Source organism: Canis lupus, chromosome 9 (genome assembly GCF_011100685.1).
Source record: "Canis lupus familiaris isolate Mischka breed German Shepherd chromosome 9, alternate assembly UU_Cfam_GSD_1.0, whole genome shotgun sequence".
Taxonomy (NCBI): domain Eukaryota; kingdom Metazoa; phylum Chordata; class Mammalia; order Carnivora; family Canidae; genus Canis; species Canis lupus.
Genome location: NC_049230.1, coordinates 43,666,406 through 43,694,401, shown reverse-complemented (window position 1 = coordinate 43,694,401; position 27,996 = coordinate 43,666,406). Strand labels below are relative to the sequence as shown.

The 27,996-nt window shown below is 56.8% G+C and overlaps 2 protein-coding genes across 13 annotated transcripts; one reads left to right on the top strand and one right to left on the bottom strand.

The window, feature by feature from the left end:
• Positions 1-113: 113 nt before the first annotated feature.
• Positions 114-8,169, top strand: CORO6 (coronin 6). 7 transcript variants are annotated; one of them, XM_038548371.1, is made up of 12 exons: positions 114-332; positions 1,455-1,715; positions 3,099-3,221; positions 3,668-3,797; positions 3,895-4,076; positions 4,704-4,823; positions 5,242-5,361; positions 5,810-5,914; positions 6,004-6,149; positions 6,542-6,599; positions 6,713-6,943; positions 7,041-8,169. In XM_038548371.1, the coding sequence occupies exons 2-12, from the start codon at positions 1,518-1,520 to the stop codon at positions 7,161-7,163; spliced, it is 1,536 nt and encodes a 511-aa protein (XP_038404299.1). In that variant the 5' UTR covers positions 114-332; positions 1,455-1,517; the 3' UTR covers positions 7,164-8,169. The 7 variants fall into 7 exon arrangements, with proteins under 7 accessions (XP_038404299.1, XP_038404298.1, XP_038404302.1 ...); XM_038548370.1 differs by having other exon boundaries at positions 7,038-8,169; XM_038548374.1 differs by lacking the exon at positions 4,704-4,823.
• A 1-nt stretch (position 8,170) lies between these two features.
• On the bottom strand, positions 8,171-26,758 carry ANKRD13B (ankyrin repeat domain 13B). Of its 6 annotated transcripts, none has more exons than XM_038548369.1 (15): positions 26,575-26,758; positions 14,879-15,014; positions 14,630-14,754; positions 14,497-14,542; positions 13,745-13,888; positions 13,465-13,654; positions 13,321-13,387; positions 12,240-12,321; positions 11,407-11,471; positions 11,048-11,178; positions 10,767-10,869; positions 10,475-10,627; positions 10,192-10,355; positions 10,033-10,109; positions 8,171-9,570 (listed from the first exon to the last, which is right to left on the bottom strand). In XM_038548369.1, exons 1-15 carry the CDS (start codon positions 26,686-26,688, stop codon positions 9,344-9,346), a joined length of 1,824 nt encoding a protein of 607 aa, XP_038404297.1. In that variant the 5' UTR covers positions 26,689-26,758; the 3' UTR covers positions 8,171-9,343. The 6 variants fall into 6 exon arrangements, with proteins under 6 accessions (XP_038404297.1, XP_038404293.1, XP_038404292.1 ...); XM_038548365.1 differs by having other exon boundaries at positions 10,767-10,924; positions 26,575-26,756; XM_038548366.1 differs by lacking the exon at positions 8,171-9,570 and adding an exon at positions 24,889-25,003 and having other exon boundaries at positions 9,709-10,109; positions 10,767-10,924; positions 26,575-26,710.
• Between the last annotated feature and the right edge of the window lie 1,238 nt (positions 26,759-27,996).

Sequence of the window (27,996 nt, the reverse complement as noted above, 5' to 3'; positions counted from 1 at the left end):
GCTTTCCGGGGCCGGCGGCCGCGCTGCGCGGGCTGCGGCGCTCGACTTTCCCGCCGCTGGAGGGGCGGGGCCACAGCGGCCCCGCCCCGGCCCCGGCCCCGGCCCCGGCCCCGCCCCCGCAGGTTGATGGCAGCGGCAGCTGGGACTGCAGCGACGCCGGGCCCGGAGAGCCGCGAGCAGCGGCCCGAGCGCGCAGAGGAACACCCGGGCCCCAGACGCCGCGGACACCCGGAGGGGAGGTTCCGGCATCCCGACTCCCTCGGCCCCAGCGCGCACCGAGCCCCTCTGCAGAGGAGCCGCAGCGCGAGCGCCCCTCGCCCACTCAGGACCAGGTACCCCCTGCCCCCTGCCCCCACCGCAGCCACCCAGCGGGCGGGGGCTCTAGAAGTGGCTGAGATCTGCGCCCCCTCCCCCGCGCCGCCAAATTCGGTCCCGGGCGGGGCGGACTTGGTGTCTATATTTGGCCGGACAGCGGCCCGCGCGCCTGCACTGCACCGACACCTCGCTTCCTAAGAACGCAGTGCCGGGGCTGGAAGCCGAGGGGGTGCGGGGAGGCCCGGGCCTCAGGCCTGGGGCCGCAGGAGCGGCGTGAAGGGCACAAGGATGCCCGGGGCTGGGGAGGGGCAGGAGTCAGGGGATGGGGTTTGGAAGAGCTCGATGAGTCCCCTGGGGAAGAGCACAGCAGAGACCCCAGCTGAAGAAAAAGCACTTCACCCTCCCCACTCCTGCAAATCTGGCCCTAGCCCCGCGGGGTTGAGGACCCCACCCTGGGAGAGTTCAACAGGAGAGAGGACCCACAGGAGAAGCGAGACCCATGTATGGTAGGCAAAAGCCAGACCATGGTCAGGACCTCACGGAGAAGAAAAGAGTGGAAAGAGGAGAGATCCACCTTACATTGTGTTCCCCAACAGGATGCGAGGAAATTGATGAAAACAGCAGGAAAGACTCAAGTTAGCTGACAGGAGGAACTTCTCCTTAGCAAAATTTTAGAAGAAGACAAAAGCCCATCTGCCTGAACTATGTTAGAGACACAGAGTTGAGGACCTTGGGGGTGTTGTAGTCTTAGCCCCATAGCTGGCGTCGAGCCAAGATCCCACAACCAAGGCCTCTGATTCTGGACAAGGTGCTGCTGGGAGATAAACCACTTCCTGAAGAGATGCTCATCCACGGATGGCAGCAGGAGGGCAGCCTGGCATTGAGGCTCCTCCCAAAACCACTTCACTTGCAGGAAGCTTTCAGGCCCAGTCAAACTCCACTGTCCCCTGCCTGGGTCTCAAAGGAGAAGTCAGGCCCCAAATCCTAACCCCTTGAATTAAGCAGCACTTTATAGGCAGCAAAGACCCTTCCCATAGTTTAATCACCTGGAAGAGAGCTCCCTGCTTCTAGGATCTGACTCGTAGCCAGTAATCCTTCTCACTCGTCACCCCCCTTCCTGCTCTTCCTCCCTCCCACAGCTCACAGGACTCAAGACCAAAGGCATTTCTGGGCACTGAGATCCTCCATTTCCACCCACAGCCATGAGCCGACGTGTGGTTCGGCAGAGCAAGTTCCGCCATGTGTTTGGGCAGGCCGCAAAGGCTGACCAGTCCTACGAGGACATCCGGGTGTCCAAGGTCACATGGGACAGCTCCTTCTGTGCGGTCAACCCCAAATTCCTGGCCATTATTGTGGAGGCTGGGGGTGGAGGTGCCTTCATTGTCCTGCCTCTGGCCAAGGTGAGGGATGAGGGGAAGAAAGCACGTGGGAAGATGCTGGCTGTGGCCCCTGGGGACTCCTTCTACAGTCAGGAGGGCAGCTTGTATCCATCGGCTGCTCCCTGTTCCCCAGGCCCTTGGGGACCAACTCAGAGGCTCCCTCACCCCCCCGAGAACAGCAGCATCACAGCAGCCTGCACCCACTCATAGCCCACCCCCTTCTCTGTGCAGCCCCCTGTTCCCAGCAGGGTCCAGAAGGCTATTGTGGAGATAGCTGGGAAGCAGTAGAGCCAGGACCTGACCCAGATTCTGTTCCTGTCTCTCCTAGTGTCACACCACCTCATGTTTTGGGTGTGGGATCTTTCTCCCCAGTGCAGGGTGACCATTTGATCAAATCATACCCCAGAGCAGCACACCCAGGACAGGATCAAGGTCTTTGCAAATAGTCCCTGGTCACCTCCCCACTATGGTTCTTATAGTGAGATAGAATGAAAACAAAGGGCAGAGGGACATAACACATAAGGCCAGACCACTTCCTACCCCAGGGATGGGGGCCAGGCAAGTACTGCCACCTTTGCTGAGTAACCTCAAGCCCCTTGGAAATCTGCACCCCCCAGGATGGCCACTCCAAGTCATGACCTTGATCTGGCCCCCACACCTTGTTAAGGGAGACCCTGCAGGTGGCAGGGTCAGGAAAAGGCCTGACAATAGCCAGTGACTCATTCAGGGACAATGCAGACATCATCCAAGGACACCATCCCCAGGGCTCAAATTTCAGCTGGAGCCACCTCCTCACCCAGTACAACTGCCATTCCAATGCCACATGGCCACCCCTCTCCCCTACTGCCTGGTCTGGACTGATGCCAGCCCCTGCAAAGGCCTCAGAGACCCCATAAAAAGCCCATAAAGACCAAAAGTAGATGAGCCCCAGCTTAGGTTGGGAACCTGCTGCTGGTGGTTCCAAGGTCAAGGGGGAGTTCTGCCAAGGGTGACTGGGAAAGGGCTGTTGGCCACTGCATTGCATATTACCTCATCTTGACCTCTTCTACCAGGGGCTTCCTACAGACGTCCTAACTGGGGGGACAGGCCCAAGAATAGCCTTCTCCAAGTAGGTATTTTTTGCAAGAGCACTGGGCTGAGAATTCAGGTCTTGGCTCAACCCGTATCTTGCTCTGGGTCTTTCGCTAAGTCATTACCTCTCTTGTGTCTGATCCCCTGATGTTAAATACTTCAACTCTCTTTGCCTTCAGTGAAATACAGGAAGTAGTTGGATGCGGTTGGAGGTGCAGAAAAGGGGTTTGCAAAGAGAAAATAGGTGATAGAGTATTGAGATGTAAACAGGTCCATTGCCCCCAAAAAACACACAGGAAATTGACCCTACAGCTCCCTCTCTGACCCCTCCAGACAGGACGAGTGGATAAGAACTACCCACTGGTCACTGGGCACACTGCTCCTGTGCTGGACATTGACTGGTGCCCACACAATGACAACGTCATTGCCAGTGCCTCAGATGACACCACGGTCATGGTAGGAGCCAAATGGATGCTGCGGGGCAGGGGAAGGGGGGGAGGCCCGTCTCACCTGTGCTAGGGAAGGCGGAAAAAGAGGTGCCCTAGCCCTGCTCTGCCCAGCTCCCAGGCTATATTTAGCCACATGCCCACCCTTTCCCAGGATGCACTTCTTAGGACTAATTATAGCCATGGCCAACTTGAGGCCTGAAGAGCAAGGGGCAGTGCTCTGAAGTCTCCCTGCTGGGGTGCATAGAGAGGTCTCTGGAGAGCTGGCACTGCCCCCTCCTGGCTCCCAGCTGCTTCTGCCCTTCACAGACATCATTACATCCTGCCCTGCATTTGACCCTTACCACTCAAGAGAGCCGGTAGGGGTGGGCAGTAGGGAGGGCAAAATTGGGGAGGAGTGGAGGGACAAAGCAGGCTACTCATTCCACTCACCCTATGCCTTTTCCTCCCTCCCAGGTGTGGCAAATTCCAGATTATACTCCCGTGCGCAACATTACAGAACCCATCATTACACTCGAGGGCCACTCCAAACGTGTGGGCATCCTCTCCTGGCACCCCACTGCCCGGAATGTCCTGCTCAGTGCAGGTCTGGGGGCCTAGGGAGGGGTCCCTACTGTAGATGCGGGGTGGGGGGCGGTGGGCAAGGCAGGACCCAAGTAACAGTGACTGGCTGCTCGGAGCAGGTGGTGACAATGTGATCATCATCTGGAATGTGGGCACCGGGGAGGTGCTCCTGAGCCTAGACGACCTGCACCCGGACGTCATCCACAGCGTGTGCTGGAACAGCAACGGTAGCCTGCTGGCCACCACCTGCAAGGACAAGACGCTGCGCATTATCGACCCCCGCAAGGGCCAGGTGGTGGCGGTGAGTAAGCTTGGCTCGGCCATTCCCCAACCCTTACCCCAGGGACCAACTATCAGGCCCTCCCCCCCCCCCCCCCCCCCCCCCCCCCGTACCCTCGATCCTGGATCCTCGGAATCTCTAGTCCCAGCTCTCGCCTCCCCCGCCCCAACCCGAGGCCACCCCCAAGCCCCACTTAAGCCCACAATTTTCTGCCCCGCTCCTGTTCCCTCCGTCTCCCTCCATCCCAGAAGCTCAGAGCAGTGCTCTGCGAGTTGTAACTGAGCAGGGGAGAAGCCGCAAGCTCTGTCCTTCCACCAGAACCTGCATGAAACCTCCCGGACCCCTCTCCTCTTCGCCGGCCGGCACCCAGCGCCGTCTTCCAGGGTCTGGGGCCCCCCGACAGCGGCTCTCCGGCGGGCCCCTTTCTGCCCTAGTGGACCCGCCGGGCGAGGGGACAGGGGGCAGCCCTCGCGCCCCGCTAGTCCTAGCTCGGTGCCCTGGGGGGCGGCGGCACCCGCCTCGCCAGCCTCACTCCAGCGCGGGGCGCGGGGCACGTGCTCGTCTGCGCCGGGAGCGCGCGGCGGGCGCGGCCGGGGTGGCGGCGGGGGCGGGCCGGCGGGCGCTCTAACCCACTAACCCCGCGAGCAGGAGCGAGCCCGGCCTCACGAGGGCGCCCGCCCGCTGCGGGCCGTCTTCACTGCAGACGGGAAGCTACTCAGCACCGGCTTCAGCAGGATGAGTGAGCGGCAACTCGCGCTCTGGGACCCGGTAGGCCAGGCCGCGCTGGGCGCGCGCGCTCGCTCCCTCGGGGGCTCCACGAGCGCCCTCCCAGGCCGCGGCCCGTGCGCGAGAAGGCGGAAGCGGCGCGAGGAGCTCCCGACCGGGAGAAGCCTCGCCGCGACCCCGGGGAGCCGGCGGACTTCCCTTGCTCTAGGGCCCCGCCTCCGAGCGCGCCTGAGGGTCGGGATCGGCCGAGAGGCGCGCGCCTCCCGCTCCCTCCCGGCCTGGGCGCCAGCCGGGGCCCCCCCGAGGAAGCTGAGTAGTTAGGCCCCCTTCTGTCTCCAGCCCCCTCATCCCACCTCCCCGGCTCTCCCCCGCCAAAGTCAGCAAGCCGGTCGCTCGTCCCTCCAAGCTCCCCCAGGCAGGCAGCTGGGTGACGCCTCTCCCTGTCTCCCCCTCCCCCCAGGAGAGGTTTGCGGCCCACGAGGGAATGAGGCCCATGCGGGCCGTCTTCACGCGCCAGGGTCATATCTTCACCACGGGCTTCACCCGCATGAGCCAGCGAGAGCTGGGCCTGTGGGACCCGGTAACGCAGCTGGAAGCTTGGGGTGTGTGCCCCGGGGACTGGCATCACGGGAGAGGGGCCAGGCGCCCCCCACCCGCAGGGCATGCCCACCTGGACTGGGCTGGAGGCTGCTGCCCCCTTTGCAGCGCCTGCCATCCCCACACCCACCCCTCTGCCCAGTTTTGCTGCGTCGCCTGAAGGAGCCCAGGCTGGCACCCCCACCTGGTGATGCCGAGTCCCTGGGGGTGGTTTGCGGTGACTGCATGCGGCGGCGCAGGGGCCAGATGTGCCGGCGGGCGGGGCACTGGGAGTGATGTGTCCGTGGGCGGGACGTGCGGCTCGGTTCACCAGAGCTGCCCTGGGAACGCATGGGCTGTGGAGCGGGTAGGAAGTGTAAAGGGGCTTCAGGGGATCCAGAAGTGGCACGGTGGCTGGGACAGAGCTGGTCACGCCTCCTGTGCCCGGGCAGAACAACTTCGAGGAGCCAGTGGCACTGCAGGAGATGGACACAAGCAACGGGGTCCTACTGCCCTTCTATGATCCCGACTCTAGCATCGTCTACCTATGCGGCAAGGTACTTGGACCCGGGAGGAGTGGCAGGGGCTGGACGGACCTGTCGGAGGGCCCCGCCTGGGTGCGTCTCCGAACCCACTGGTTTTGCAGGGCGACAGCAGCATTCGATACTTTGAGATTACGGACGAACCACCTTTCGTGCATTACCTGAACACCTTCAGCAGCAAGGAGCCTCAGAGGGGCATGGGTTTCATGCCCAAGCGGGGGCTGGAAGTCAGCAAGTGTGAGATCGCCCGGTCAGCAGCCTTTGCCTTTGTCTCTTGCATGTCTGTCCCCACTTGCCATCGGGGAAGACAGAGTCTTCTCCAATAGTATCATCTTTCAGAAGGAGTGGGGGTATTTTGCAGGGGGAAGAGAAGGAGGGGGCTGGGGGGTGTGTGTCAAACTGGCTTGTTTCGATGCCAGCCCCCAGCGTTCACTAGTGTAACATTCTCTAAACTTCAGTTTCCTCATCTGTAAAACGATGATAACCCCCCCCATCAGAAATGTTTTACCAACTGGATCAATAACGTGTTTTGAAGTGCAGTGCATGGTAGGGGCTCAGCAAGTGTTGGGTCTCCGACTTATTGGTCCCAGGCAGAAAAAGAGGTGGGAGCCGGCGGGGGTGCTGAATCCCGCTCCCTTGCAGGTTCTACAAGTTGCACGAAAGAAAATGTGAGCCCATCGTCATGACGGTGCCCCGCAAGGTGAGGGGGCCCGGAGAGGGGCTGGGCAGAGAGGGCTCCGAGGCCGAAGGGAGCGGAGCAACCCGGCCCTCTGCTAACGCTGGTCTTCCTGCCCCCTCCCCCCGCCCCCACAGTCAGACTTGTTCCAGGACGACCTATACCCAGATACTCCCGGCCCCGAGCCGGCCCTAGAAGCGGACGAATGGCTATCTGGCCAGGACGCCGAACCGGTGCTCATCTCGCTGAGGGACGGTTACGTGCCTCCCAAGCACCGCGAGCTCCGCGTCACCAAGCGCAATATCCTGGACGTGCGCCCCCCCTCTGGCCCCCGCCGCAGCCAGTCGGCCAGCGACGCCTCCCTGTCGGTGAGCTCCCGCTCTGCTCCACGCGGCCGGGCCCAACCCCCCTCCCCACCGCGGCCCCTTCGTGACAAAGCCTCTCCCGCCCTCCGCGCCCCAGCAGCAGCACACCCTGGAGACGCTGCTGGAGGAGATCAAGGCCCTGCGCGAGCAGGTGCAGGCCCAGGAGCAGCGCATCACGGCCCTGGAGAACATGCTGTGCGAGCTGGTGGACGGCACCGACTAGAGCGGCGCGCGCGGGGGACGCTCCGAGCCTGGGGGCGCGGCGGGGCGGGGAGCAGGACTCGGCCCCGCCCCGACTCTGGGTCCGGACTTCCGGACCCCGCCTCTCGGGGCGGGGGCTGGGGCGGAACTGGGCAGGGAACACCACCCCCTCGCGGGAGTCCTGGACGAATGGAGCGTCGCGAGGGCTCGCGTCCGCCTGGCACCCGCCGGGCTCCATGCCTCGTCCGGGACTCGGCAGGAGCTGGCCTCGGGAGCCCCGGGGTGACGGGGACCTCAGTGATGGTGCTGCACGGCGACGCGGTGTCCCCTCTGTCCCTCGCCCGGGGCAGGGGAAGTGCTTAGTATTCGCTCTATTCTTGGGGATATCGGGGCGCTTGGGCTTGACCTCAAAGGGGTGGCGATTGGACAGATCTCGCCAGACCGAACGGGGAGAGTTACAGGGCTTCCCCCTCTAATCAGCTCACTGGATTCCACTCCCCCAAGTGGGAAAGCGGACGGATGTCACCCCAGTTCTACAGACATACACACAACCCGTTGGCTGTAGAGCCGAACCCACGGCTACACCCAGCAGTCTAGGGCAGAGGGCTGTCTTCCTTCTTTTCACCCGCAGGGGAGAGGGCGGCTTCCTCACTGCACCCCCGCGGGAGAACTAATCAGAAAACTGGCATGGAAGCAGGTTCACACCCTTCTTCCCACCCCCCTCCCCCGCCCCCCACTGCCCCCAGCCCTCTGCTGTGTGTGGCCTTGACTCTAGGAGGAAAACAAGACTTACTGAATTTAATTCTTTTACTAATTGCTCAGTCTGTGCCTCCAGCATGCGTGGGGGTGAGGGGGCCAGACCCCCAACCTCTGCAAATGCTGTATCCCCAGGCTTGCAGGGGTGCTGACAAAGGCTCAGGACCCACCAGACATTCTCTTACCTCAGAGCCCTCCCCACACTGAGGTTCAGAAGGAACCCCCAAGCCGTAGGTGGGCGTTCTTTCCCAGTAAAGCCAGCTAGGAAAAGCCTTGGGTTTGAAGCCTCTTTTATTTGTGCCTCAGAGTCAGTCTGGTGCCCCTGGCATCAGGGAAGGAGGTGAGAGGAACAGTTTCTCTTTGTTCTTTTCTTCCATCCCTTTTGTGTCCCTACTGAGCCTCACTGGCTGAGCCAGGAAGGCCAGCCTGAGAGAAGGCGGACAAGGGTGTGCGGTGGCCCCTGCCCCTGGCGGGGTCTGTGCTTCTCTGGGTGGGTGGGGCGGGGCAGGGGAGAGCCGGGGGTTAGCACCATTGGATGAAGGGTTTTAGAGTCAGCCCCTGGCTGGGGGCAGGTGGGACACACGACCACAGAGGGCTAGCAGCAGCTGGTGGGAAGGGGTGGGGGGTGGTGCCAGGGCCCTGAGCCGGTGAGAGGGCTCCAGGGTGCACCTGCCCAGAAGCGGGGCCAGGGGACAGGGTCTAGTGCTCGCCCCCGGCCCAAATATGTCCCCCGTTTGCCGAGACATCGTGAAGGAACCTGGCCTTGCCCAAACCGGGGGCCACCTTGGGCACCCTCCCTGATCACAAAAGCGTGCCCTGGGGATGGGGACTCCAACCTCTGGCCGCCCAAGGAGAAACTGGGACCACCCTGAGACCCGGGAGGGGTGTGGGGGGCTGGGGAAGCCGGGCACCCCGCTAAGTGCACTTGACGCTGAAATGCCGGGGTGACGGAGGGCTGGGCCCTTGACGCGCTGGTTTGTGTCTGGGACAAAGCAGCAACGCAGCACGTGGGGAGCTCAGCTGCCCTCCAGGGGTGAAGAGCGGAGATGCAAAGGCTTCACGGACAGTGTCCTACAGTAGGTTCTGAGAGCAGAAAAGGAGGCCGGCCCAGAAGGAGCGAGGGACGGGGACACTGCTCCTCTAAGGACCCGGCTCCCCCTCTGGACGGCCTGGCCCCCTCCGACAAGTCTGAGCCCAGGACAGAGTGGTGGGCGTCAGGATACAGCAAAGCAGGGGTACCGGACCGTGCGAGCAGCCTCCGGGGCCCGGGCCGGGCACCTCGTGGCCGCGCGAATCCCTCCCCGTCCGGTGCCAGGTGAGCCTCCGCGCCCCCGAGGCCGCGCCTCCACGGTCCCGGCGGGTACGCGGGCAGCCGAGCGAGTCTCGCTCCGGGGCAGGTCGCGCGGGGCGTGGCCGAGGGGCCCGGCAGTGGGCGCTACTGCTCCGTCAGCGAGAGCCGCAGGATGCGCTCCAGCTCCTCCTCCTCCTGGCGCGCGCGCCGCCGCCGCTCCTCCTGCTCCTGCGCCGACAGCTCCATGGCCAGCCGCAGCTGCTCGTCGTAGCTCCGGAACACGTGGCCGCCAGGGCCCGGGCGCGGGCTGGGCCGAGGGCTTGGCACCGACGCCAGGGCCGGGGGCGGCGCGGGCTGGCGCTGCGGCGTGGGCGGGGCGCTCCTGGGGGAACAGAGGTCGAGGGTTCTGGGGCGCGCCTACCCCTATGTCAGGGGGGCCGGGAGACGGCGTGGAGGCCCCGGGACAGAGGGGGCCTCGCCACCCTCCAGTGGAGGCAACGAGTCCTGCTCCACCTGGCTCCCACGCAGTTGTGACAGATCTCAGTCCCTGCAAAGCCCATCCGCCCAGCTGACGGTGGACCGGCCCATGTGGGCATCATCTAGAACCCCAGCCCCAACCTCCTGCCTGGTAAGGGTCCGAAGGCCTGGAGGCGCTCTCGGAGTACTGCTCAGAGTGAGGAGAGGGTGGGGCGGGAGCCTTCTGCATACCAGTAGGGGCTCTACTGGGCCCCAGAGGAGCTGCCCAGCCGTCGGTGTCCGCAGCCACTGGGACAGGATCTGGAGGTGCTCCGTGCATGTGTTATTTCGGGGCAGGGATGATGGGTCAGGACCGGCGGGCACTGACCTGTCCTGTCGGCGGGCCTCGTAGGACATGGGGTGAGTGCCCGGCTTGCTGTTAGTAAGCGCCTCCCAGATGGTGACCTGGAGGGAGGGACGTGGCCAGTTAGCGAGGGTGGCGCTGCAGGCCACCGTCCAGTAGGGCGGCGCAGCGGTGAGGCCGCACCTGGTCATACTCGCTGCCGGCCTCCAGCAGGCTCTGCTGGATGGCGAACTGCAGCAGGTCGTCGTCATCCTCGCGGGTCGCCGCCTCCCGCTGGCCGCCCAGCACACTGTAGCCACGTGGGGCCTCGAACAACGCGGGGGAGATCTCGCAGCCGCGGCACGAGGCTGAGGGCACCAGGCTGGGGGTCAGCGCGCAGCCGGAGGGGCCCACGGCCCGGGGAGGGAGCCGGCCAGTGCTGGGGGGAGGGGTAGGAGGGCAGACACGCAGCTGGGGGAGGTCTCACTGGAGGAACTGGAGCTGCTGACGCTGGAGGAGTCGCTGCCGGGGGAAGGGGTCTCACTGCCAGGGCTGCCCCGCACCGATGGCACCGGCTCGTCGCAGCCATTGAGGTTTCCGAAGGTGATGCGAGCGTTGAGGATGTGGAAGATGGGGATTTCTGAGGGAGAAGAAACCGTGGGTGCCACCGCCGACCTTCTCACACCTTAGGCACCCTCGGTCTTTACCCCATCTAGACCCCACCTGCCCCCAACACACACACACCAGCAGCTGCAAGGAAAGGGCGGGTGGGGTCTCACCAATCTTGACTGGGAAACCAGGCGGCAGGCGCAGGGTAATGAAATCCCGGAGCTTGGCGAAAAGCGCATTGCTGACAGCCATGAGGTCAATGATGGGGGCCACCTGCTCACACAGGGACAGGGGATGCTCCTCACACAGCCACAGCTTGGCCTTGAACCTGCCCCCCCAGATCCCAAGGGGTGAGGGGCATAGTAGAAGCCATGGCCTCTCGTACCTTTCTGGAGGGTCCCCCCCCCCCCCGCCCTGCCCACCCCTCCCCAGCACCATCAGGGGGCCTCACTTCTGTGTCTTGGTGGTCAGTTCCATGGGGCGGCCCATGTCCCGGTTGCCAAGCTCAAAGTTGGGGTTGAAGTACTCTTCTGCAGTGATGGCAGTAGGGTTGGCTTGGCTCAGAGTCTGAGTGATCAGGGTCTGTACCATATGAAGAGGTGCCCATGAGCCCTTCTCAGTCTCTGATGCCAGGCCAACCATTTGATATCATAGGGCCCCAGGGCGAGCCCCCCTGCCACTGTGGAGCCGACATTGCCCTGGGCAGCGTGTAAAGTGGTTCCACATGGGCCACTCTAGGCAGGACGCCTTCCAGGCCTCCTGAGCTACATCCACACCCTTCCATACACGGGCACCCCAGCATACACTCACCCCATTTTGGGGGCCCCCATGCTGCTCAGCAATTCCCAGGAAGGACTGCAGAGGTGTCTTACAGCCTACAAGAAATGTGGCATCTCAGAGGACATTGCAGCCCTCAGAAGTGACAGCACCCAGACCCAGGGAGCAGACTAGGTCTTGGCAGGTCGGGAGGACGGCTCGCCCATGCCAAACACTCGGGCACCTGCATCTGGAGGTGATTGAGGACTCCAAGGGACAGGGGCCAGGACCACTACAAGCACAGCAGGGACAGAAGGAGACCTGGGGCTCCAGAGAAACTTTCAAAAGTGTCCATATTGGTGACACTGGACAAAATATACCTGCCTTTGGTGAGCAGTTTTGCGGTGTGCATGTGAGTGCGTGTGTCTTCCTTCAGGCACTTCCATCTTAATCACCTCATTTAGTTCCCCTGTGAGGTAGGAACCATCTTTCTAGACAGACTAACTCATGCCTGGAGAGTCAGGTATGAGGTCAAGAGGCACAGAAGATCAGTGGCAGGCCCCGTGGCTTACTTCTTAAGATATGCTCCATGAGACTGGGATGGCCAATAAATAGCACATGTGATACTTGCACCTCAAATCCAATGCAGACATTAATTACCAGTTACAGCATTCCTTCCCATTGGGCCCAAATGTTGCCTAGAATCTTCCTGGCTGCACTCCAGGCAGTCACTCTCAATTATTAGCATTCAGCACTTGAATTGAAACGTGTTTGCATGAATAAACTCTCCTGGCTTTTGCTGGGACGTCACAGGGAAGACTGGGGGAGGTACTCCAGCAGGCGCTGCTTCCTCACACCTCCCCCGCATTCCACCTCTGCTTAGTTACCTTTGACCTTGCCCTTGTGCTGTTCTGAAAGGTGCTCTGTCCGTGTCCGGGTGATGAGCTCCACGTTGGATGCCCCATATACCTGGGGACAGAGGAGCAAAGGGCTCAAAGACAATGCTGGTACCCTACCCCCTACCCCCAAGGGCATTATGAACACTTCTTGCAAGGAAGGAGTCCACTAGGGGATGGCAGAGTTGTTTACTCCAATTATATGAAGCCATTCATCCATTCTCTTATTCATTCAACAAACATTTTGTGAAGAGCCTTTAAGTGCCAGGCACTGAGGCAGGCATCAGGCCACAGTGAACAAGCATGACTAGAGACAACCCTCATCTTTTGAGGTTCACAGCTAGTTGAAGACACAAGAAAATGGACAGTTATAATGCAGCATGAAACACATTCTATGTGTGTGTGTGTGGCGGGGGGAGAGGGCTGTGGGAACCAAAAGCAGAGGCCTTAACCCAGCCTATGGGGCCAGAGAAGCCTTCCAGGGGGAAACCTTGCAGAGCCATGTCAGTTCCTTCATTCACCAGTGACACCATGTGGCCCCACATGGGTGACAGGGATCCCAGAGTGACCCGCACAGTATCCTCAGGGGGTAAGGGCCAGACTTTGGAGCCAGGCCACCAAGGTCTGAACCTCAGCTTTGCCACTGATAGCTATGTGACCCTGTCCAGGTCATGAGACCACTCCAAGCCTGTTTCCTCATCAGAGAATGGGCCAGTACTGTATTCCACAGAGTCCTGGAGAAGATTAAATGGGATGCTGTGGGAAAGGCTCAAGAAACACCTGTAAAATGGGAATACTGACAGCACCTTCCCCAAAGGGTTATTGGGATTGAGTGAGTGTGGGTGTGTACCTGTATTCATACACACATCCAAAGAAAACGGGGACCAGTGCCTCGACCATGAGTACAGTAAGTGCTCGATAAACTCTGGTATCCTCATCAGGTACCTGTTAGTCTAGTGCCTTTCTCTCCACGCAGCCTTGCCTCTGCACCCCCAAGGGTGGTCAGGAAACCCCTGCCAGCTCCCTAGGCAGGAGTTTGGCGGGCTCTGGTAGCAGGGAGTGGTGGCCTCACCTTGGCTTCATACCCATTCACCATCTCGGTCTTCTCACTGCGCCAGCCCAGGATGCCAGTCTTGTTCCTGGGGAAGCAGGGTGGTCGGGGTAAGGGGGCACCCAGGCAGGCTGGCTCTAGGCTACCAAGGCCACGCCCACTCACCTCTCAAAGGAGATGTTCTTGGTGTCGAGCTGCGTGGTGACGACGGGCGCAGTGAGGCGACTTAGCACCTGCTCCTCGGTGGGCTGGGCAGCAGCCAGCAGCAGTTCACGATCCTGCCCAGCCAGGGCCAGAGTCTCTGTGTACACTACTCGGCGATCATGGTCAATCTCCATGACCACGGCACTTGTGTCTGCCAGCCATGGAACAGCATGGGGGTGTCAGGGGCGTGGGGGAGTGTCTCCAGCCTTCCCACCCTGCCCCCGCCTCCTGCCTGCCTGACCTTGGCCCCTGAAGACGAAGCTGCGGTTCCCTCGCTGCCATGTCATGTGGTCAAAGCCCAAGAGCGTGGTATCTACCCGTAGGTTTTGCCCACTCTTCCACACTTTGTAGGTGTCACTAGGGCAGATCTTGGACACCAAAGGCACTAGGTAGGAGGGAAAGGCAGGAACAGCTTCAGTTTGCCTGGCCCACCCAACCTGGGCCACCTCAGGGCGTGGGGGGCAGGGTCAATGGTGTGGCTGGGAAAGGACGCAAGAACTGTTGAGAGCAGCCCCTCTCCCAGCTCCCCCTGTGAGAACAGAGACCAGTTGCTCAGATGTAAGCGACCTGAAGTTGGAGACACGCATGTCTCAGGCACTAGCAAGTCCCATTTGTTAATTCATTCAGTCAATCTTCCATCCAGTCTTCCAACAAGTATTTATTAAACACCTACTATGTACCAGGCACTATTCTAGTCCCTGAGGATACAACATTGAACAAGACAGGACCTTTGCCATCTTGGAGCTTACCTTCTAGCAAGGAGTGACAAGTAACCAATACATGAGTGAATCATTACAAAGTGAAGGAAGAATAAGAATGGAATCAAGGCAGTGTCTGAGAAACCTAGCTAAGGAGGTGGCCCTGAGCTGGGAACTAAAAGATGAGAAGGCACGATGGGAAGAGCTATGACAGCAGAGCTCCAAGCAGGTGAGCAGCAGGTGCAAAGGCCCTGAGGTGGGAGAATGCCAAGAGGCCCCCCATCAGCCTCCTTACCCCAGCTAGTGAACTCCCATTTCATCTCCACGTAGAAGTCCTGGGCCTGGAGAATGAGAAGGAGAGTGCCTGAGCCTGTGCTGGAGACAGGGTTCAAGGGCTACAGTGTAGAGGCCGGGAGGCTGGCCCTCACCTTGCGCAGCTTCTCCAGGAGCACAGGGATGCCTGCCAACCGCTTCACCACCCGCTGGTAGTCCCGGTACCGCAGCACCAGCTGTACCAGCTCCAGGTCCCGGGTACTCACAGCCTCCTGAAGTACTGGGGATTGGGGGGCAATGTCACAGGACAAGACCCTACCTGGGGCCCCCCTCAGCTAACCAAGGGTGAAGATGCGAAGCCAGGGGACCCTGGCTGTGGGGCTGGAGTGAGCAGGGGTGCCAACCTGTCCAGCCGCTGCGGTTCTCCCTACCCACATCTGCCCCGTGTGCCAGGAGCACACGGGCACACTCGAGGTGTCCCAGGGTGGTGGCCAGGTGCAGGGGAGTCCGCCCGCGGGGATCCAGCTGCTCGATGTCCACCTGGAGGAAGAGGTGAAGATGTATCCCTGGTCACTTCTGGGGCAGCCCACCTAACAGCCTCTAGATGGGCAGCAACCACCCCACTGCCCTGCCTTGCCCACCTTACAAGGCAATGGAAGAGTCAGACACCATGAGTGGGGGTTAGGTGGGTTGCAGGACAGAGCAGGAGGCAGCTCTGAGAAAGGAAGGACCTTCCTCCTTTCTTGTCCACCTAAGCCTCCTGGCTGGGTTTGCTCCCCCAAGGCTCCATAGTGGGCTGTCTGTGAAGAGTAAGCCTAGTGTTGAAGGCTGGTCTAGAGAAGCTGTTGGCCAAGGAGGGCACTTTGAGGCAGGACCCAGCCTGCAGGTCCAAGGTCACACCTTCAGGAAGTGCTATCAATTTAGATCATTGACATTATCACTGAGTGATAAACAATTGCTGTAATAGATTGATGAGAATGAAAGAATACGTTCATGGTACAACTTTAACCCCATGTCCTGGGACACCTGGGTAGCTCAGCGGTTGAGCGTCTGCCTTCAGCTCAGGGCGTGATCCGGGATCCGGGATTGAGTCCCACACTGGGCTCCTTGCATAGAGCCTGCTTCTCCCTCTGCCTGTGTCTCTGTCTCTCTCATTGTCTCTCATGAATAAATAAAATATTAAAAAAAAAAACAACCCCGTGTCCTTTGCCTGTAAAACACTATGTATAAACTTTTTTTTTTTTTTTTACAAGTTCTATTACTGTTTTGTGAATAGCATGATTAACTGTATGAGATTTCAGTTGGGTGATAAAAACATGTTTGTTAAACATAAATATTTAAATATAGTCCAGGAGTCTAAGAACCTCTAGCTAAATACAGTGTACTGTTCACATGCATATAACTCCTCATCTCCTTCCTCAAAATTGATGAAAATGCCAGTCAAAGGCTTCTACTGCAACCATGATGAGATAAACTGAAATCACCCTCCCATAAACAGAAAACTACTGCTTCAAAATACATGAAAATTGTATTCAAAATTGTTTTCAGACAGTAGGCAACAAGTAGTCCAAGAGTGTGATTCCTGAAGTTAAGAGAAACAAACAAGGTAGGCCCTGTGATTGCCTACATCTTTACCTGGAGGAACATTCTAGAAAGCAATTCAGGGAAGGGAATCTCTAGCAGAGCATGGGAGTCTTACTAAGGAGTTGAGGAGACAAAGTTGCAGGACAGAGTTCCAAGAAGGAGTGAGATATGCAAGCAAACAGCTCCAGAAATCTGCATGGGGTTCCTCCAAGAATACTAAACTTTGCCTGTGTAGAGTGAAACTCAACATTAGACAGAAAAGGAGCAATAAGCTGGTAAATTCTCTGCACTCATGTCTCAGGGCAGGAAGACCTTTAAGCTCTAACCTGCTAGAGTGGAGAGTCCTTGTTCACCCAGGGTATTCCACAGAGACCCAAGAATGGTTATGCCTTAGTAGTAGGGCTAAACTATCCTAAGAGAAAAGGCTCACCTAATCCAATCTGACAAAAATGAAAAATAATCTCAAAAGGATCAAACTGATTCACAAGTAACTTAACTTAGTCAGAACAAAGCCTACCACTCTTTAAGGAAAGACAATAAGGGCAGCCCCGGTGGCGCAGTGGTTTAGCACCGCCTGTAGCCCAGGGCGTGATCCTGGAGACCCTGGATCGAGTCCCACGTCAGGCTCTCTGCATGGTGCCTGCTTCTGTCTCTGCCTCTCTCTCTCTCTGCGTCTCTATGAATAAATAAATAAAATCTTTAAAAAAAAAAAAAAAAAAAAAAAAAAAGGAAAGACAATAAATTCCAGGTGCTTAACGTGACAATGTTTGCAATATCTAATATCCAGTTACAAACTACTAGAAAAAAAACTACTAGACATGCAAAGAAGTAGAAAATATGACCCATAATCAGGAGAAAACTCATTTAATAGAAACATATTCAGAAATGATAAAGATGGGTGCCTTGGTGGCAGAGTCAGTTTAAGTGTCGGACTCCCAGTTTCAGCCCAGATCATGATCTCAGGGTCATGAGATCGAGCCCCATATCAGGCTCCCCACTGAGAATGGAGTCTGCTTGAGATTCTCTCTCCCTCTCCCTCTGCCCCTCCCACCCATGCTCTCTCTCTCTAAAAATAAATAAATCTTTAAAAAATGATAAAGATGATGAATGGCTCAGTGCACTAATGATTTTTCAGAAAAACATGAACACAATGTTCATAAAGAAAGAATAAGAGATAAGTATCTGAAATGAAAAAATTCACTGGATAAAATAATAGATAGACACTACAGAATAAAAAAAAACTCAATGAACTTGAAGATACAACAACAAAACTATAGCACATAGAACAGAAATGGAGTACAGAGGAGGAAAAAGGTACTGAAAAACCTCCAAAGAGCCTCAACAATCTTGTGACACTATAAGGAATTCTAACATATTTGGGGGTTTTTTTAGAGTTTTTTTAAAGATTTTATTTATTTATTCATGAGAGACACAGATAGATATTCTAACATATTTGTAATTGGAGTCCCAGAGGATAGGATAAGGAAGTAGGAGAAATAAGAAATTTAAAGCGATAACATTATCTCTTTAAAATTTAAAGAGAGGGGCACGTGGGTGGCTCAGATGATTAAGCATCTGCCTTTGGGGTCCTGGGATCGAGCCCCACATTGGGCTCCCTGCTCAGTGGGGATCCTGCTTTTCCCTCTCCCTCTGCCCTTCTCCCCTGCTTGTGCTCTCTGCTTCTCTTTCTCTCAAATGAATAAATAAAAAAAATCTTAAGAAAAAAGTGTAGACTACACTTGGCAGAGCTACACTTTAAAAAGTAAAATAAATAAAATAAAACAAATTTAAAGAAATTACATTAAATATTTTTCCAAAAAATTGTTTTTAATTACTGTAGGGGCGCCTGGGTGGCTCAATCAGTCAAGCGTCTGCCTTCAGCTCAGGTCATGGTCCCGGGGTCCTGGGATCCAGTCCTGCATCAGGCTCCCTGCTCAGTGGGGAGCCTGCTTCTCCCTCGCACGCTGCAGGTCCTCTGCTTGTACTCTCTCTGTGTCAAATAAATAAAATCTTTTTAAAAAATTACTGTAGGAGGTTGAATAGTGGTGTCCCCCCAAAATATACATCTATACCCTAACCCCAGAACCTGTGAATGTGACCTTTTTTGGAACATGGGTCTTTCTCTCTTTTAAGATTTTGTTTATTGGGCATCTGGGTGGCTCAGTGGTTGAACACCTGCCTTCAGCTCAGATCATGATCCCAGGGGTCCTGGGATTGAGTCCCATATCGGGCTCCCCACTGGGAGCCTGCTTCTCCCTCTGCCTGTGTTTCTATCTGTCTCTCTCTATGTCTCTCATGAATAAATGAATAAAATCTTAAAAAAAAGAAACCTTCTTTGGAAAATAAGGAGGCAATCTCTTCTTCCTTTGAATTAGCTCTCTCAGCATATGTGTCTCCCTCTGCCTGTGTCTCCACCTCTCTCTCTGTGTCTCTCATGAATAAATAAATAAAATGGTTTTTTAAAAATATTTTATTTATTTATTTATTTGAGAGAGAGAAAGAGATATCAGATACGCATGTGTAGGATGGGGGTGGAAGGGCAGAGGGGGAAGAGAGGAACAAGCAGGCTGAGTGCAGAGCCTGACACGGGGCTCAATCTCATAACCCTGAGATGATGGCCTGAGCAGAAACCAAGAGCCAGCTGCTTAACCAACTAAGCCACCCAGGCGCCCCAGAACATGGTTCTTTGTGGATGAGATTAGAGTTAAGGCTCTCAAGATGAGATCACCCTGGATCATCCAGGTGGGCCCTAAATCCAATCAGATGCCCTTATAAGACACAAAGGAGAGATCCATGAAGAGAGAAGTCGCATGTAAAGAGGAGGCAGAGACTGAAATTATGCAGCCACAAGCCCAGAGATGCTTGGAGACATGAGAAGCTGGAAGAGGCAAGGGAAGGTTTTCTCCTGGAGCCTTTGGATGAGTGAGGTCCTGCTGACTCCTTGAGTTTGGACTCCCAACCTCCAAAACAATGGGAGAATACAATGTTGTTGCTTGAACCCATCCAGTCTGTGGTCATTTTTTTGCACAAACTAACACAATGATAAACCCACAGAAACAAGAAATTCAACGAATTCCAAGCAAGACAAACACCCAGAAAACTACACCAAGGCCCACCATAATCAAGTGCTGAAATTGGCAATAAAAAGAAAATCTTAAAATCATTTTGAGAAATGAGATGCACTATGAAGACTACAGGAAATACCGAATCCTTCTCAAGGGAAACTGTGCAAGCTAGAAAACATTACCATGAAATGTTTAAAGTGCTGGGGTAAGAAAACGTTGACCTAGAATTCTCTGTCCTGTGAAAAATATCCTACAGAAATGAAGGGGAAATAAAGACTTTTGTGGACAAACAAAAAAAGCTAAGAGAATTTATCACCAGAAGACATGTAAGAAATGTTAAAGGAAGTTACTCAAGTGGAAGGAAAATGTTAACAGGTGAAAACTTAAATCCATATAGAGGAATGAGGAGTGCCCCAAAAGGAAAAATTGTGAGTCAGTATGAGAATGTCAATAAAATATTTAAAACCTGCATGAGTAAAGAGAAGAGATGTTAGCAGGTAAGAAACGATAACACATCTTCAGAATGTGGAAAGTGGTTGGGGCATCACAATGGGCTTAAGGGAGCAGAAGGTACTAGAACCCAAGCATTCACATAGGGGAACCCCAACGCATGTCAGGCAGGATCACCCTCGAAATGTCCAGAACGTGCATGCAGCAGGAATGGCAGAGGTGTGAGTGAGGCTCAGAGCTAAATACAGGGGAGTTGGTTAAAACTCAGAACCCCTGATCCCCTCCCCAATCTTATAAAGCTGGCAGATGCCCCTTCCCCTCCATAGGATGCCAGTTTCTCTGTAGAAACTGAGCCTGTGAGGCACTAGATTTGGGGACACTGGCCTGAGGATGAGGTCATGGGGCTAAAGAGTGAAAGGCCAGTCTCTTCCCTGCCTCAGGTCCTTAAGTACTGACAGCCCAACAGTACACACCACTGCCCCATCCCACCCCTAGCAGGAGACTGGAGGATTCTTCTCTGGAGAAACTAGAGGTACCAAAGACCTCTGGGTACAGACAAATGGGGATCCTACAATAAGCAAGCCAGCTTGCCAGCCAACCGTGCTATAGTAGTGATTGACCATCAATAAGTTCTACACCCCCATTCTATTTTTTAATATTTATTTATTTGAGAGAGAGAGAGAGATAGAGAGAGAGAGAGGGAACAAATGGGGGAGGGGCTAGAGGGAGAGAGAGAGAGAATCCCAAGCAGACCCCCACTAAGCACAGAGCCTGACGCAGGGCTCAATCTCATGACCTGGAGATCATGACCTGAGCCAAAACCGAGCCAGACACTTCACCAACTGCACCACCCAGGTGTCTCTCCACACTCCCATTCTTAAATATGCCCCAACAGCCAAGGGTGACTGGACATTTGAGGAAAGCCAACACAAAAGATACAAAACATGCAAATAGATGCTAAAAACCCAAAGGAAATACTATCAAAGCAGGAGCCAGAAGAAAATTTTCTGGAAGGAAAACAGTAATTTCTATACTCAGAAATATATGAAAAGATACCTGAATTCATGAAACAAAATGAGACATCCCAACTTCCTGCCGCTTCTCATCTTTCCCTTGCCTTCTTCACTCCAGCCACCCCTGGACAGCTACACCTGCCCCAAACCTCTCCCCATAGGAAATATTACCTCAGTTTGCTCTCTTTTTTTTTTTTTGACAAAAACAAACAAACCCTTTTTTGTTTGTAATTATCTTTATCACTTCCTTTTCTCTCACCTTCCATATCTGATCCATCAGCATGGACCTGACCTTATGGGCTCCACCTTCAAAACAGATCCAGACTCTTCTCGGTTTTCATCACCTTGATGCTACTATCCTGGTAGCAGCCACCCTCTCTCACCTTGGTGCCCAGTGGCCTCCTTATTGGTCTTTTCACTCCTCCCTTGGGTCTTAGGTCTGGTCCCCACATGACCCATCACAGCCTCCATCATCCTGTGAAATGTTCCTCAGGTTCTGACACCCTTTAGCTCAAAACTTTCCCTTAGCTTCCCATCCTTTTTGGAATAGAATCCAACATCCCTGGGCATCTCCTTGAACTCATGTGCTCTTCCACTTCCTCCAAAGTCCACTCTGCTGGATACCCTAGGCAGCCACAGTGTTTTCTCCCTCACTTCATTCAGGTGGCCACTCAAATGTCATCTCCTTAGAGAGACCTGCCCTTTCAACCCATCTTAAATGACAAGTGCTATTTATCTGCCGCTACTGCTCCTGCTTTAGTTCTCTTCTGACATTAGATTGCTTGTTCATTTTTCCATGGTCTCCCTCACCTAGACTGTAAGCCCCACAAAGGGAAAGTCCCTGGGTGTTTTGTTCAAAGCCACGTCCCCAGTCTCTAGACGGTTCCTGGCACATAACTGGTGCTTAATAAATATTTGTTCAACAAATGCATAAATGACTAAGTTTAAGGGACACGGGGAGGGGAAGGCAATATAATGTAAAATTGATAAACCAATAAATAGTTGTAGACATATATTGTTTGTAATTATGGAGGTAAATAACAGAACGGCCTAGAGTTCAAAGTGGTCACCTCCAGGGAGTGAGAGAGGTGGGGAGGGCTGGAGCAAGGGCTACTGCTTTTCATTCCAAGCCTCCAACAACAGCTACATATATATTTTTTAAAACATGAGAATGAACTCCTTTGTAAAAAAACAAAACATTTTAAATAATTTAAGTAATTTATATAATTTTTACAGTCCTGTGTTGGCATTTCTTCATTGTTTACTTTGAATTTTTTAAGTAGGCTCCACGCCCAATCTGGGGCCTGAACTCATGACCCTGGGATTAGAAGTCACAAATTCTACAAACTGAGCTGGCCAGGTGCCCCCATTTCTTCATTTTTAAATATATTAGGAACCTTGGGGGAAAAAAAAAAGTGTGCCTGGCCTGAGTGGCCCTCTGAGCCATGGCTTAGAAATCTGAGTGCCCCCCCACACACACACACTCCTCTACAGCAACTCCCCACAGAGAAGGGAGACCACTAGTTACTCTTTACCTATTATGGGATGGGCGAGCCCCTCGGTGTCCAACCTAGGTGGGCCCTGAGTCCTGGAGGGGAGTAGAGGATCCACAGCCCCTAGGAAGTCAGGAATGGTTTCCCCTGGGGCTGCAGCTGAGCCATCTACACGTCCCACCAGCCCTGCCCAAGAGGCTGTTGCTGCTGCTGCTAACAAGGCCCCAGGGAGCTGACAGGGCATCCCGCCCAGCCCGAGTTCCAGATGAGGCCTGCTACTCTCCCCTTTGGGTGCCTCACCTCTAGGCCTCAGAGAGAGGCTGGCATGGCTAGAGCTGGGCAGTCCTGCCCCTCCCTCCCTCCACTCCTTGGGAGCTCTCCCCAGGGTCTTGTAGTTTCCCAGGGCCAGTGGACACCCAGCCAACCCCCAAAAAGCTCTCCCAAGCTGCCCAAAGCAGGCCCTGCAGTGGAAGTGGCACCCTGCCCCTGAGCCCAGGTAGAATTTATCCATTTCCTCGGCAAAGGCCTGCAGCCATTTCATTGCTGGGAGTGAAAATGTTTCCCATGAAACCTAACACTAAGCCCTCCTCCCCGAGAGAATGAAACCCTACGCCCCCAGCAGGCCCCAGCTGGAGTCAAAAGCGGGGGATGGGGGGGTGGGGGGGGGTGTCTGTTGACCTCCCTGGGCAGAGGGACTCCCTGCTTCCACTCGGGCACATACCTAGACACTCACACACATGTGAACAGGTGCCACAGGAAAACAGCTTCATACTCCTTTTGCCTCCACACTCCGGGCACCTGTGCTCCCCTAGATGTACAGGCACCTGCGTGCTCAGCCACCCTCTGGATCTGCAAGTGTCTACTGATGTGCAACACACACATTTGTAGCCAGCATATCTGCACATGCATATCCCTTGAAGCCACAGGCACTAGCAGGGTGTTTTGCAAACTTGTTTAACATTAGCAGAACACTTTGTTTAGATGAAATCTTACAAGGACACACCAAAGTGTACAGCTGGAAGAGAAAGGTGATGGGCACAGAGCCTTGTATGCTCAGCCTTGCTCTCCTTTCCCTGCTCCCTTGCCTCCCCTACCCCCAAGGAGGACAACCAGAGTCTGGGGTACTCACTGCTTCCCAGCCTTCCCACCAGGTAGGCCTGAGCTCACTCAAGGGTCAGAGAGAGGCCAGATGCTTCCTCAAGGTGGGTGAGGGCAGCACTTGCTGACTATTCTCCCATGCGGCCCCTCCCCTGCTTCCCAGACACATTGGTTTTGGTTTCTAGGTCTTGTGGGTCCCTCTCCTGAGCTTCCCAACTCATCAGATGTGGGACTATTTTAGGGAGAGAGGGGATCACAGGTGCTCCAGGACACACCATGTACCTTGGGTGGGGCAGCCTCTGTCTGAGCATCTGGGGCCCCCACAATCCCATCTTTCCTGCCTATAGGTCAGGAGGGTGAACGGAGGCAATCAGAGAGGAGGACCATGATGGAGGCAGCCCTAGGAAAGAAAATGTTCCCTTGGGAACCTAGTCTGGCCCCCTCCAGAGTGTCTGTTGCCAGGGGAAGAACTTTGCTCCCCTTGGCCCTCCCACAGGGAGCTTTACAGCCTAACCTCCACCTCCCAACCCCCAGGGACTAGTGGGGACTTGTGACTCAAGAACACAGCCAGCTGACCCAACCTCAGGGCCTTACCAGCCAGGGGGAAACTGGCACATCCACTGGCCTACAGCCCCCCGCCCCCTCCCAACCTGGCAGGCCTGTGTATGACAGGAAACAGGGCACCCAACAATCATTATACTGCTGGGTACCAGCTATGGGTGGTCACAGACCCTCCCCTTCACCAAAACACCTGATGAGCACCTCCCATCTCCCCACCAATCCCTGCTTCCAGCCCCGAAAAAGAACTGTGGGGGTGGGGGGCACTGAGCAAAGCCAACAAACCTGCTCCAAAGCCTGCCTGCCAGGTCATCCCCTTCCCCAGCCTGCCAGCATTGCCCATTCTGCCCATGGGAGGGCCTCTGTGGGGCTTTCTTGGAGTGCAGGAGAGGCAACTATGCCAATGAGGACCAGGGAAACCCAGCTGCTGTGTGCTTAAAGAAAGCCTGCATATTTTCTGTGACAGTTGGTGCTAAGAAGACCAGAGATCAGGAAACCCCTGCTGGGATGCCTAGGGCATAAGGTGCTTCATTATGATGTTAGGTGGCTGCCCCCTGGCCCATCCCCTGCAGGAAAGGGCTGGGTTGGGGGGGCCCTCGGCTCTCCCTGGGACCCTGAGTAGTACACATTTGGATTCAAGGGCCACTCTGGGTCAGTCCTAGAGTAGAGATACATCCAGGGGCCTCTCTCACGCAGACAGACTGGCATTCCTTTTCTTGGCACCCTTGGAGCGAAAGAGAGGACTGGGCCTCACTCCTTTGTGGTTGAACAAGGGTTAACATCAACCAGTCCCTGACATTCCCCGCTATACTGCTATCCTGGATCAGGCAGGCAGCATCCCTTTCAAGGAAACACTAGCCCAGCAGGGAAGTGCAGGTGAGTGGGTGAGGACAAGGGTGAGGCCCGAGTTTCCGTGAGTTTCCGTGGCAACCGGAAAGAGAAACACACATGCAGCGGGGTCCAGTGCTCCCCGCCCCCCCCCAAGTCTCGCTCCAGCAAGATGGCTGACTTGAGTATTGTCACTCAGAGAGGCCTAGGTGAGAGTCTTTTCTCCTAGGGCATTTTGCCTCTCTCTGATCTCAGCAAGGAGAGAACCACCCACCCCTCAGACAAGGGAGTGCAACGGAGTCGTTCTGGAGATTCAGCCACTCGCCTTCTGCCTAACAATCCTTGGACCAATCATCAATCACTCCATCAGGAAGTTCCTCTCAGATCAGATTTAAATCCCTCCAGCTGTAACCTGTGTTGAAAGCTTGTCTTCTTTGGCCCTCAAGGAAGAGAAACAGTAAAGTGTCAGAAGAGACTGGATTGTCTTAGCACCCAGCACATCACACTACTCCCTGTTCACACTCACATCACCAGAACAGGGGCTCTTTGAGAGCAGGGGATGTGCCTGGTTTGTTCATCTTCGTCCCCCAGGGGTACCTATCACTCAGGCCTCGCTTCCCTTATCAGGGCTGTATGGCTGCAAACCACTTCCTTTATGATGGACAGACAGAGGCACGGTCCGAGAAGCAACTTGGAGTGCCCTTGTCTAAGCAGAGGTAGAATGTAGGTAGATATACCAGCCAGCTCAGAGGCTTGGAGGTTCAAGTCACCCCAACAGTTCCTAGGGCTACTATGCAGAGGCAGATGCTTTGTTGCTCTGAGGGTTCAGTGATGGACTTCAGAGACTCTCTGACCCTCACCTTGCTCTCTAGCTCACTTGTCCTTTGGGAAGCAGACAGCTCCTCAAACTGAACTTCCTGTGACTCAGGAAGTGGCCCTCAAAAGGCATATTCCCCAAGGGGACAACTCCTGAACGAACCCCTCCCATGCCCCCAGGGTCTTGGGATCTGGGCCAAGTCTGCAGGCCTCAACTTGAGGCAAACCAGGGCAAGGGCAGGCTGGGCCCAGCTCTGGCTCCAGCTTCCCCACCCTGGACGGTGAGTTGTCCATACCCCAAACGCCCGTCTGTGGCCTGGGGACCAAAGGCAGATTTGAGAGCTACCTGTGAACTGGGCCTGCTTTGGTCCCGAAGAATGACCGAAAGACCCCATCCCTCAGCCTGTCTTCTGGGAGGCCACCACCCAGCCAAAGCCGGCAGACCCGCCCGTCCTCACTGACTGGCAGGAACCAGGGAGCCCGCTCTGTGTAAAGAACCTCAAATCCTTCCTGCAGCCAGTGGCCCCCAGGCTTCCTCAGCGCCCAGGAGCCAGGCCCCAGCACCAGAGGGCAGGAGAGCTCCTTTCAGCACCTGGACAAGGCCCTCTGGGCGGTCCCAATGGGGGGCGGGGAGGGTCTCTTTCTTCGCTCCCCAAGGCAGAGGGCGCTGGGGTCTGAGGGATCCAATCCGAGCAAACAGAGGTAGCGCTCGGCCCGAGGGTAGAGGGCACTGGGTGGGGCCGGGATGCCCGGGAGTGTCGCCGCCTAGTCTCCGATCCCTGACCTGTGACCCCCTCCCGACGCAGGCCTTGCCCACCTCCGCACACTCGCGCGGGAGGTGTCGCCGCTCGGCTGCTCCGTGGACTCTCCCACCACATGGAGCACAGCCCCGAGCCGGCAGCCCCTCCCCGCAGCCCTCCGCCTCGGCCGAGGAGGGGCACCGCGCCCCGGCCCCGACCCCAACCCGGGAGGGTCCCAAGCACGTGCGCCCCCTCCCCCGTCCCAGCCCGAGCGGAGCGGGCGGGGGCCGCTCCCATCACCCTCACCCGGTCAACAAGCACAAAAGCCGCGGCTGGGAACAAAGAAGCTCTGCAAACTCGCCAGGGAGGCGGGACAGCCCGCGCCGCGCCCCCTCCCCACAGCCGGCGGGCGTGCCCGGCCGTGGGGTCCCCGGGCGCCCCGACGGCGCTCCTACCTGGCCCGCGCGGACCTCTTTCTCCAGCTCGCGGTGGCGGTTGTGCCACACGAGGTAGTGCAGCGGGTACTTGCCCTCGGGCCCCTTCCTGGCGGAGGCGTTGGCTGGGATCATCGCCCGCTCCTCATGCCGGGGCCGCGGCGCCCGGCCGGGGAGGGGGGACGGCGCCGGAACCGGGGCCCGGGGCCGCGGGGCGGGGGGCCGGCGCTGCCTGCTCGCAGGGCTGCGGCTCGGGCATGTGCGAGCGGCGCCGGCGGGCGGGGGCGGCGCGGGCCGCGGGCGTCCTCGCGAGGCGGTGGCGGGCGGCGCGGAGAGGCCCCCACCCGCCCGGGGAGGGAGCGGGCGCTCGGCGGCGCGGCGCGGACTCGCGCCTCACCTCCCACACCCCCGCACACAAAGACGCCGCTCGGCGGAGGGAGCAGGCGCCCGCAGCGGGCGTGGGGGCGCACGGGGCGCGAACCCCGGGGACGCCGCCGCAGGGACGCGCGCCCGCAGCCCCCGGCTCCCTGCAGCTGCATTGCCCGGCCCTCAGCCCGAGCGGCCGGCGAGAGGCGCGGGGATGTGGGGGAGAGGGGAGGGGGACCCGGGTGCCCGGGGCAGAGCTTGTGGTAGCCCGGCCCCGTGGCATCATGGGGCATGTAGTCCGCCTCGTGAAACTGCGGGCGGCGGGTGGCCGGAGAGGGTCCCACACTGTCCCCGCCCCCGCCCCCGCCCCCGCTCCCCTGAGAGGGTGGGGAAGGGAGTCAGGCCTGGCCCGAACGGAGACCGTGTCCCGACGCCGCGGGCTGGACTGGGGTGCACCCCCACCCACAGGCGTTTTGCATTTCGCTGAGGAGGGAAGGGGCCACAGGCCTTGCTCTGGAAGGAAGGTGCGGCCTTGAGGATTGAGTTTGGATCCCGGTGGAACGTGAGGAGGGATCCAGATTCCAAGGAGAGTGACTGATGGAGGGGGCTCCTGAGAAAGGTGCGGGATATTAGTACCAAAGGTCGCCAGAGCAACTAGGGATCTATCTATCTGGCACGGTGAAGTATTATGTAGGAGTCTTCCCTGCCCTATTAGAAAATTAAATTCCCCCCCCCAAAAAAAATTAAATTCCATCTTCCACACTTGACATTACAAAGGGAATGACCACGAATGCTGGAAGGACAGTCCCCTCCCGCTATGTGCTGTCCTCTGCAAGGACCAGAGTGGGGCTGGGCGGAGAAAGCAGCAGGTGGCAGCTTAACCACCTCCACCCGGTTGTGGTCCCCTCGGGAGAGGAAGTGACTGATTGCAGAGAAGACCTTCTTCCTGATAACCCCAGGGCAGAGAGATCCTTCCAGAAGCGTCCCTGAAGACGCTGTAGTAAAAGTGTAATTGACCTCGGGGGCTGCCTATTGCGGGGACTGGAAGCACCTAGAGGCGTGGCCCGGTCCCTCCAA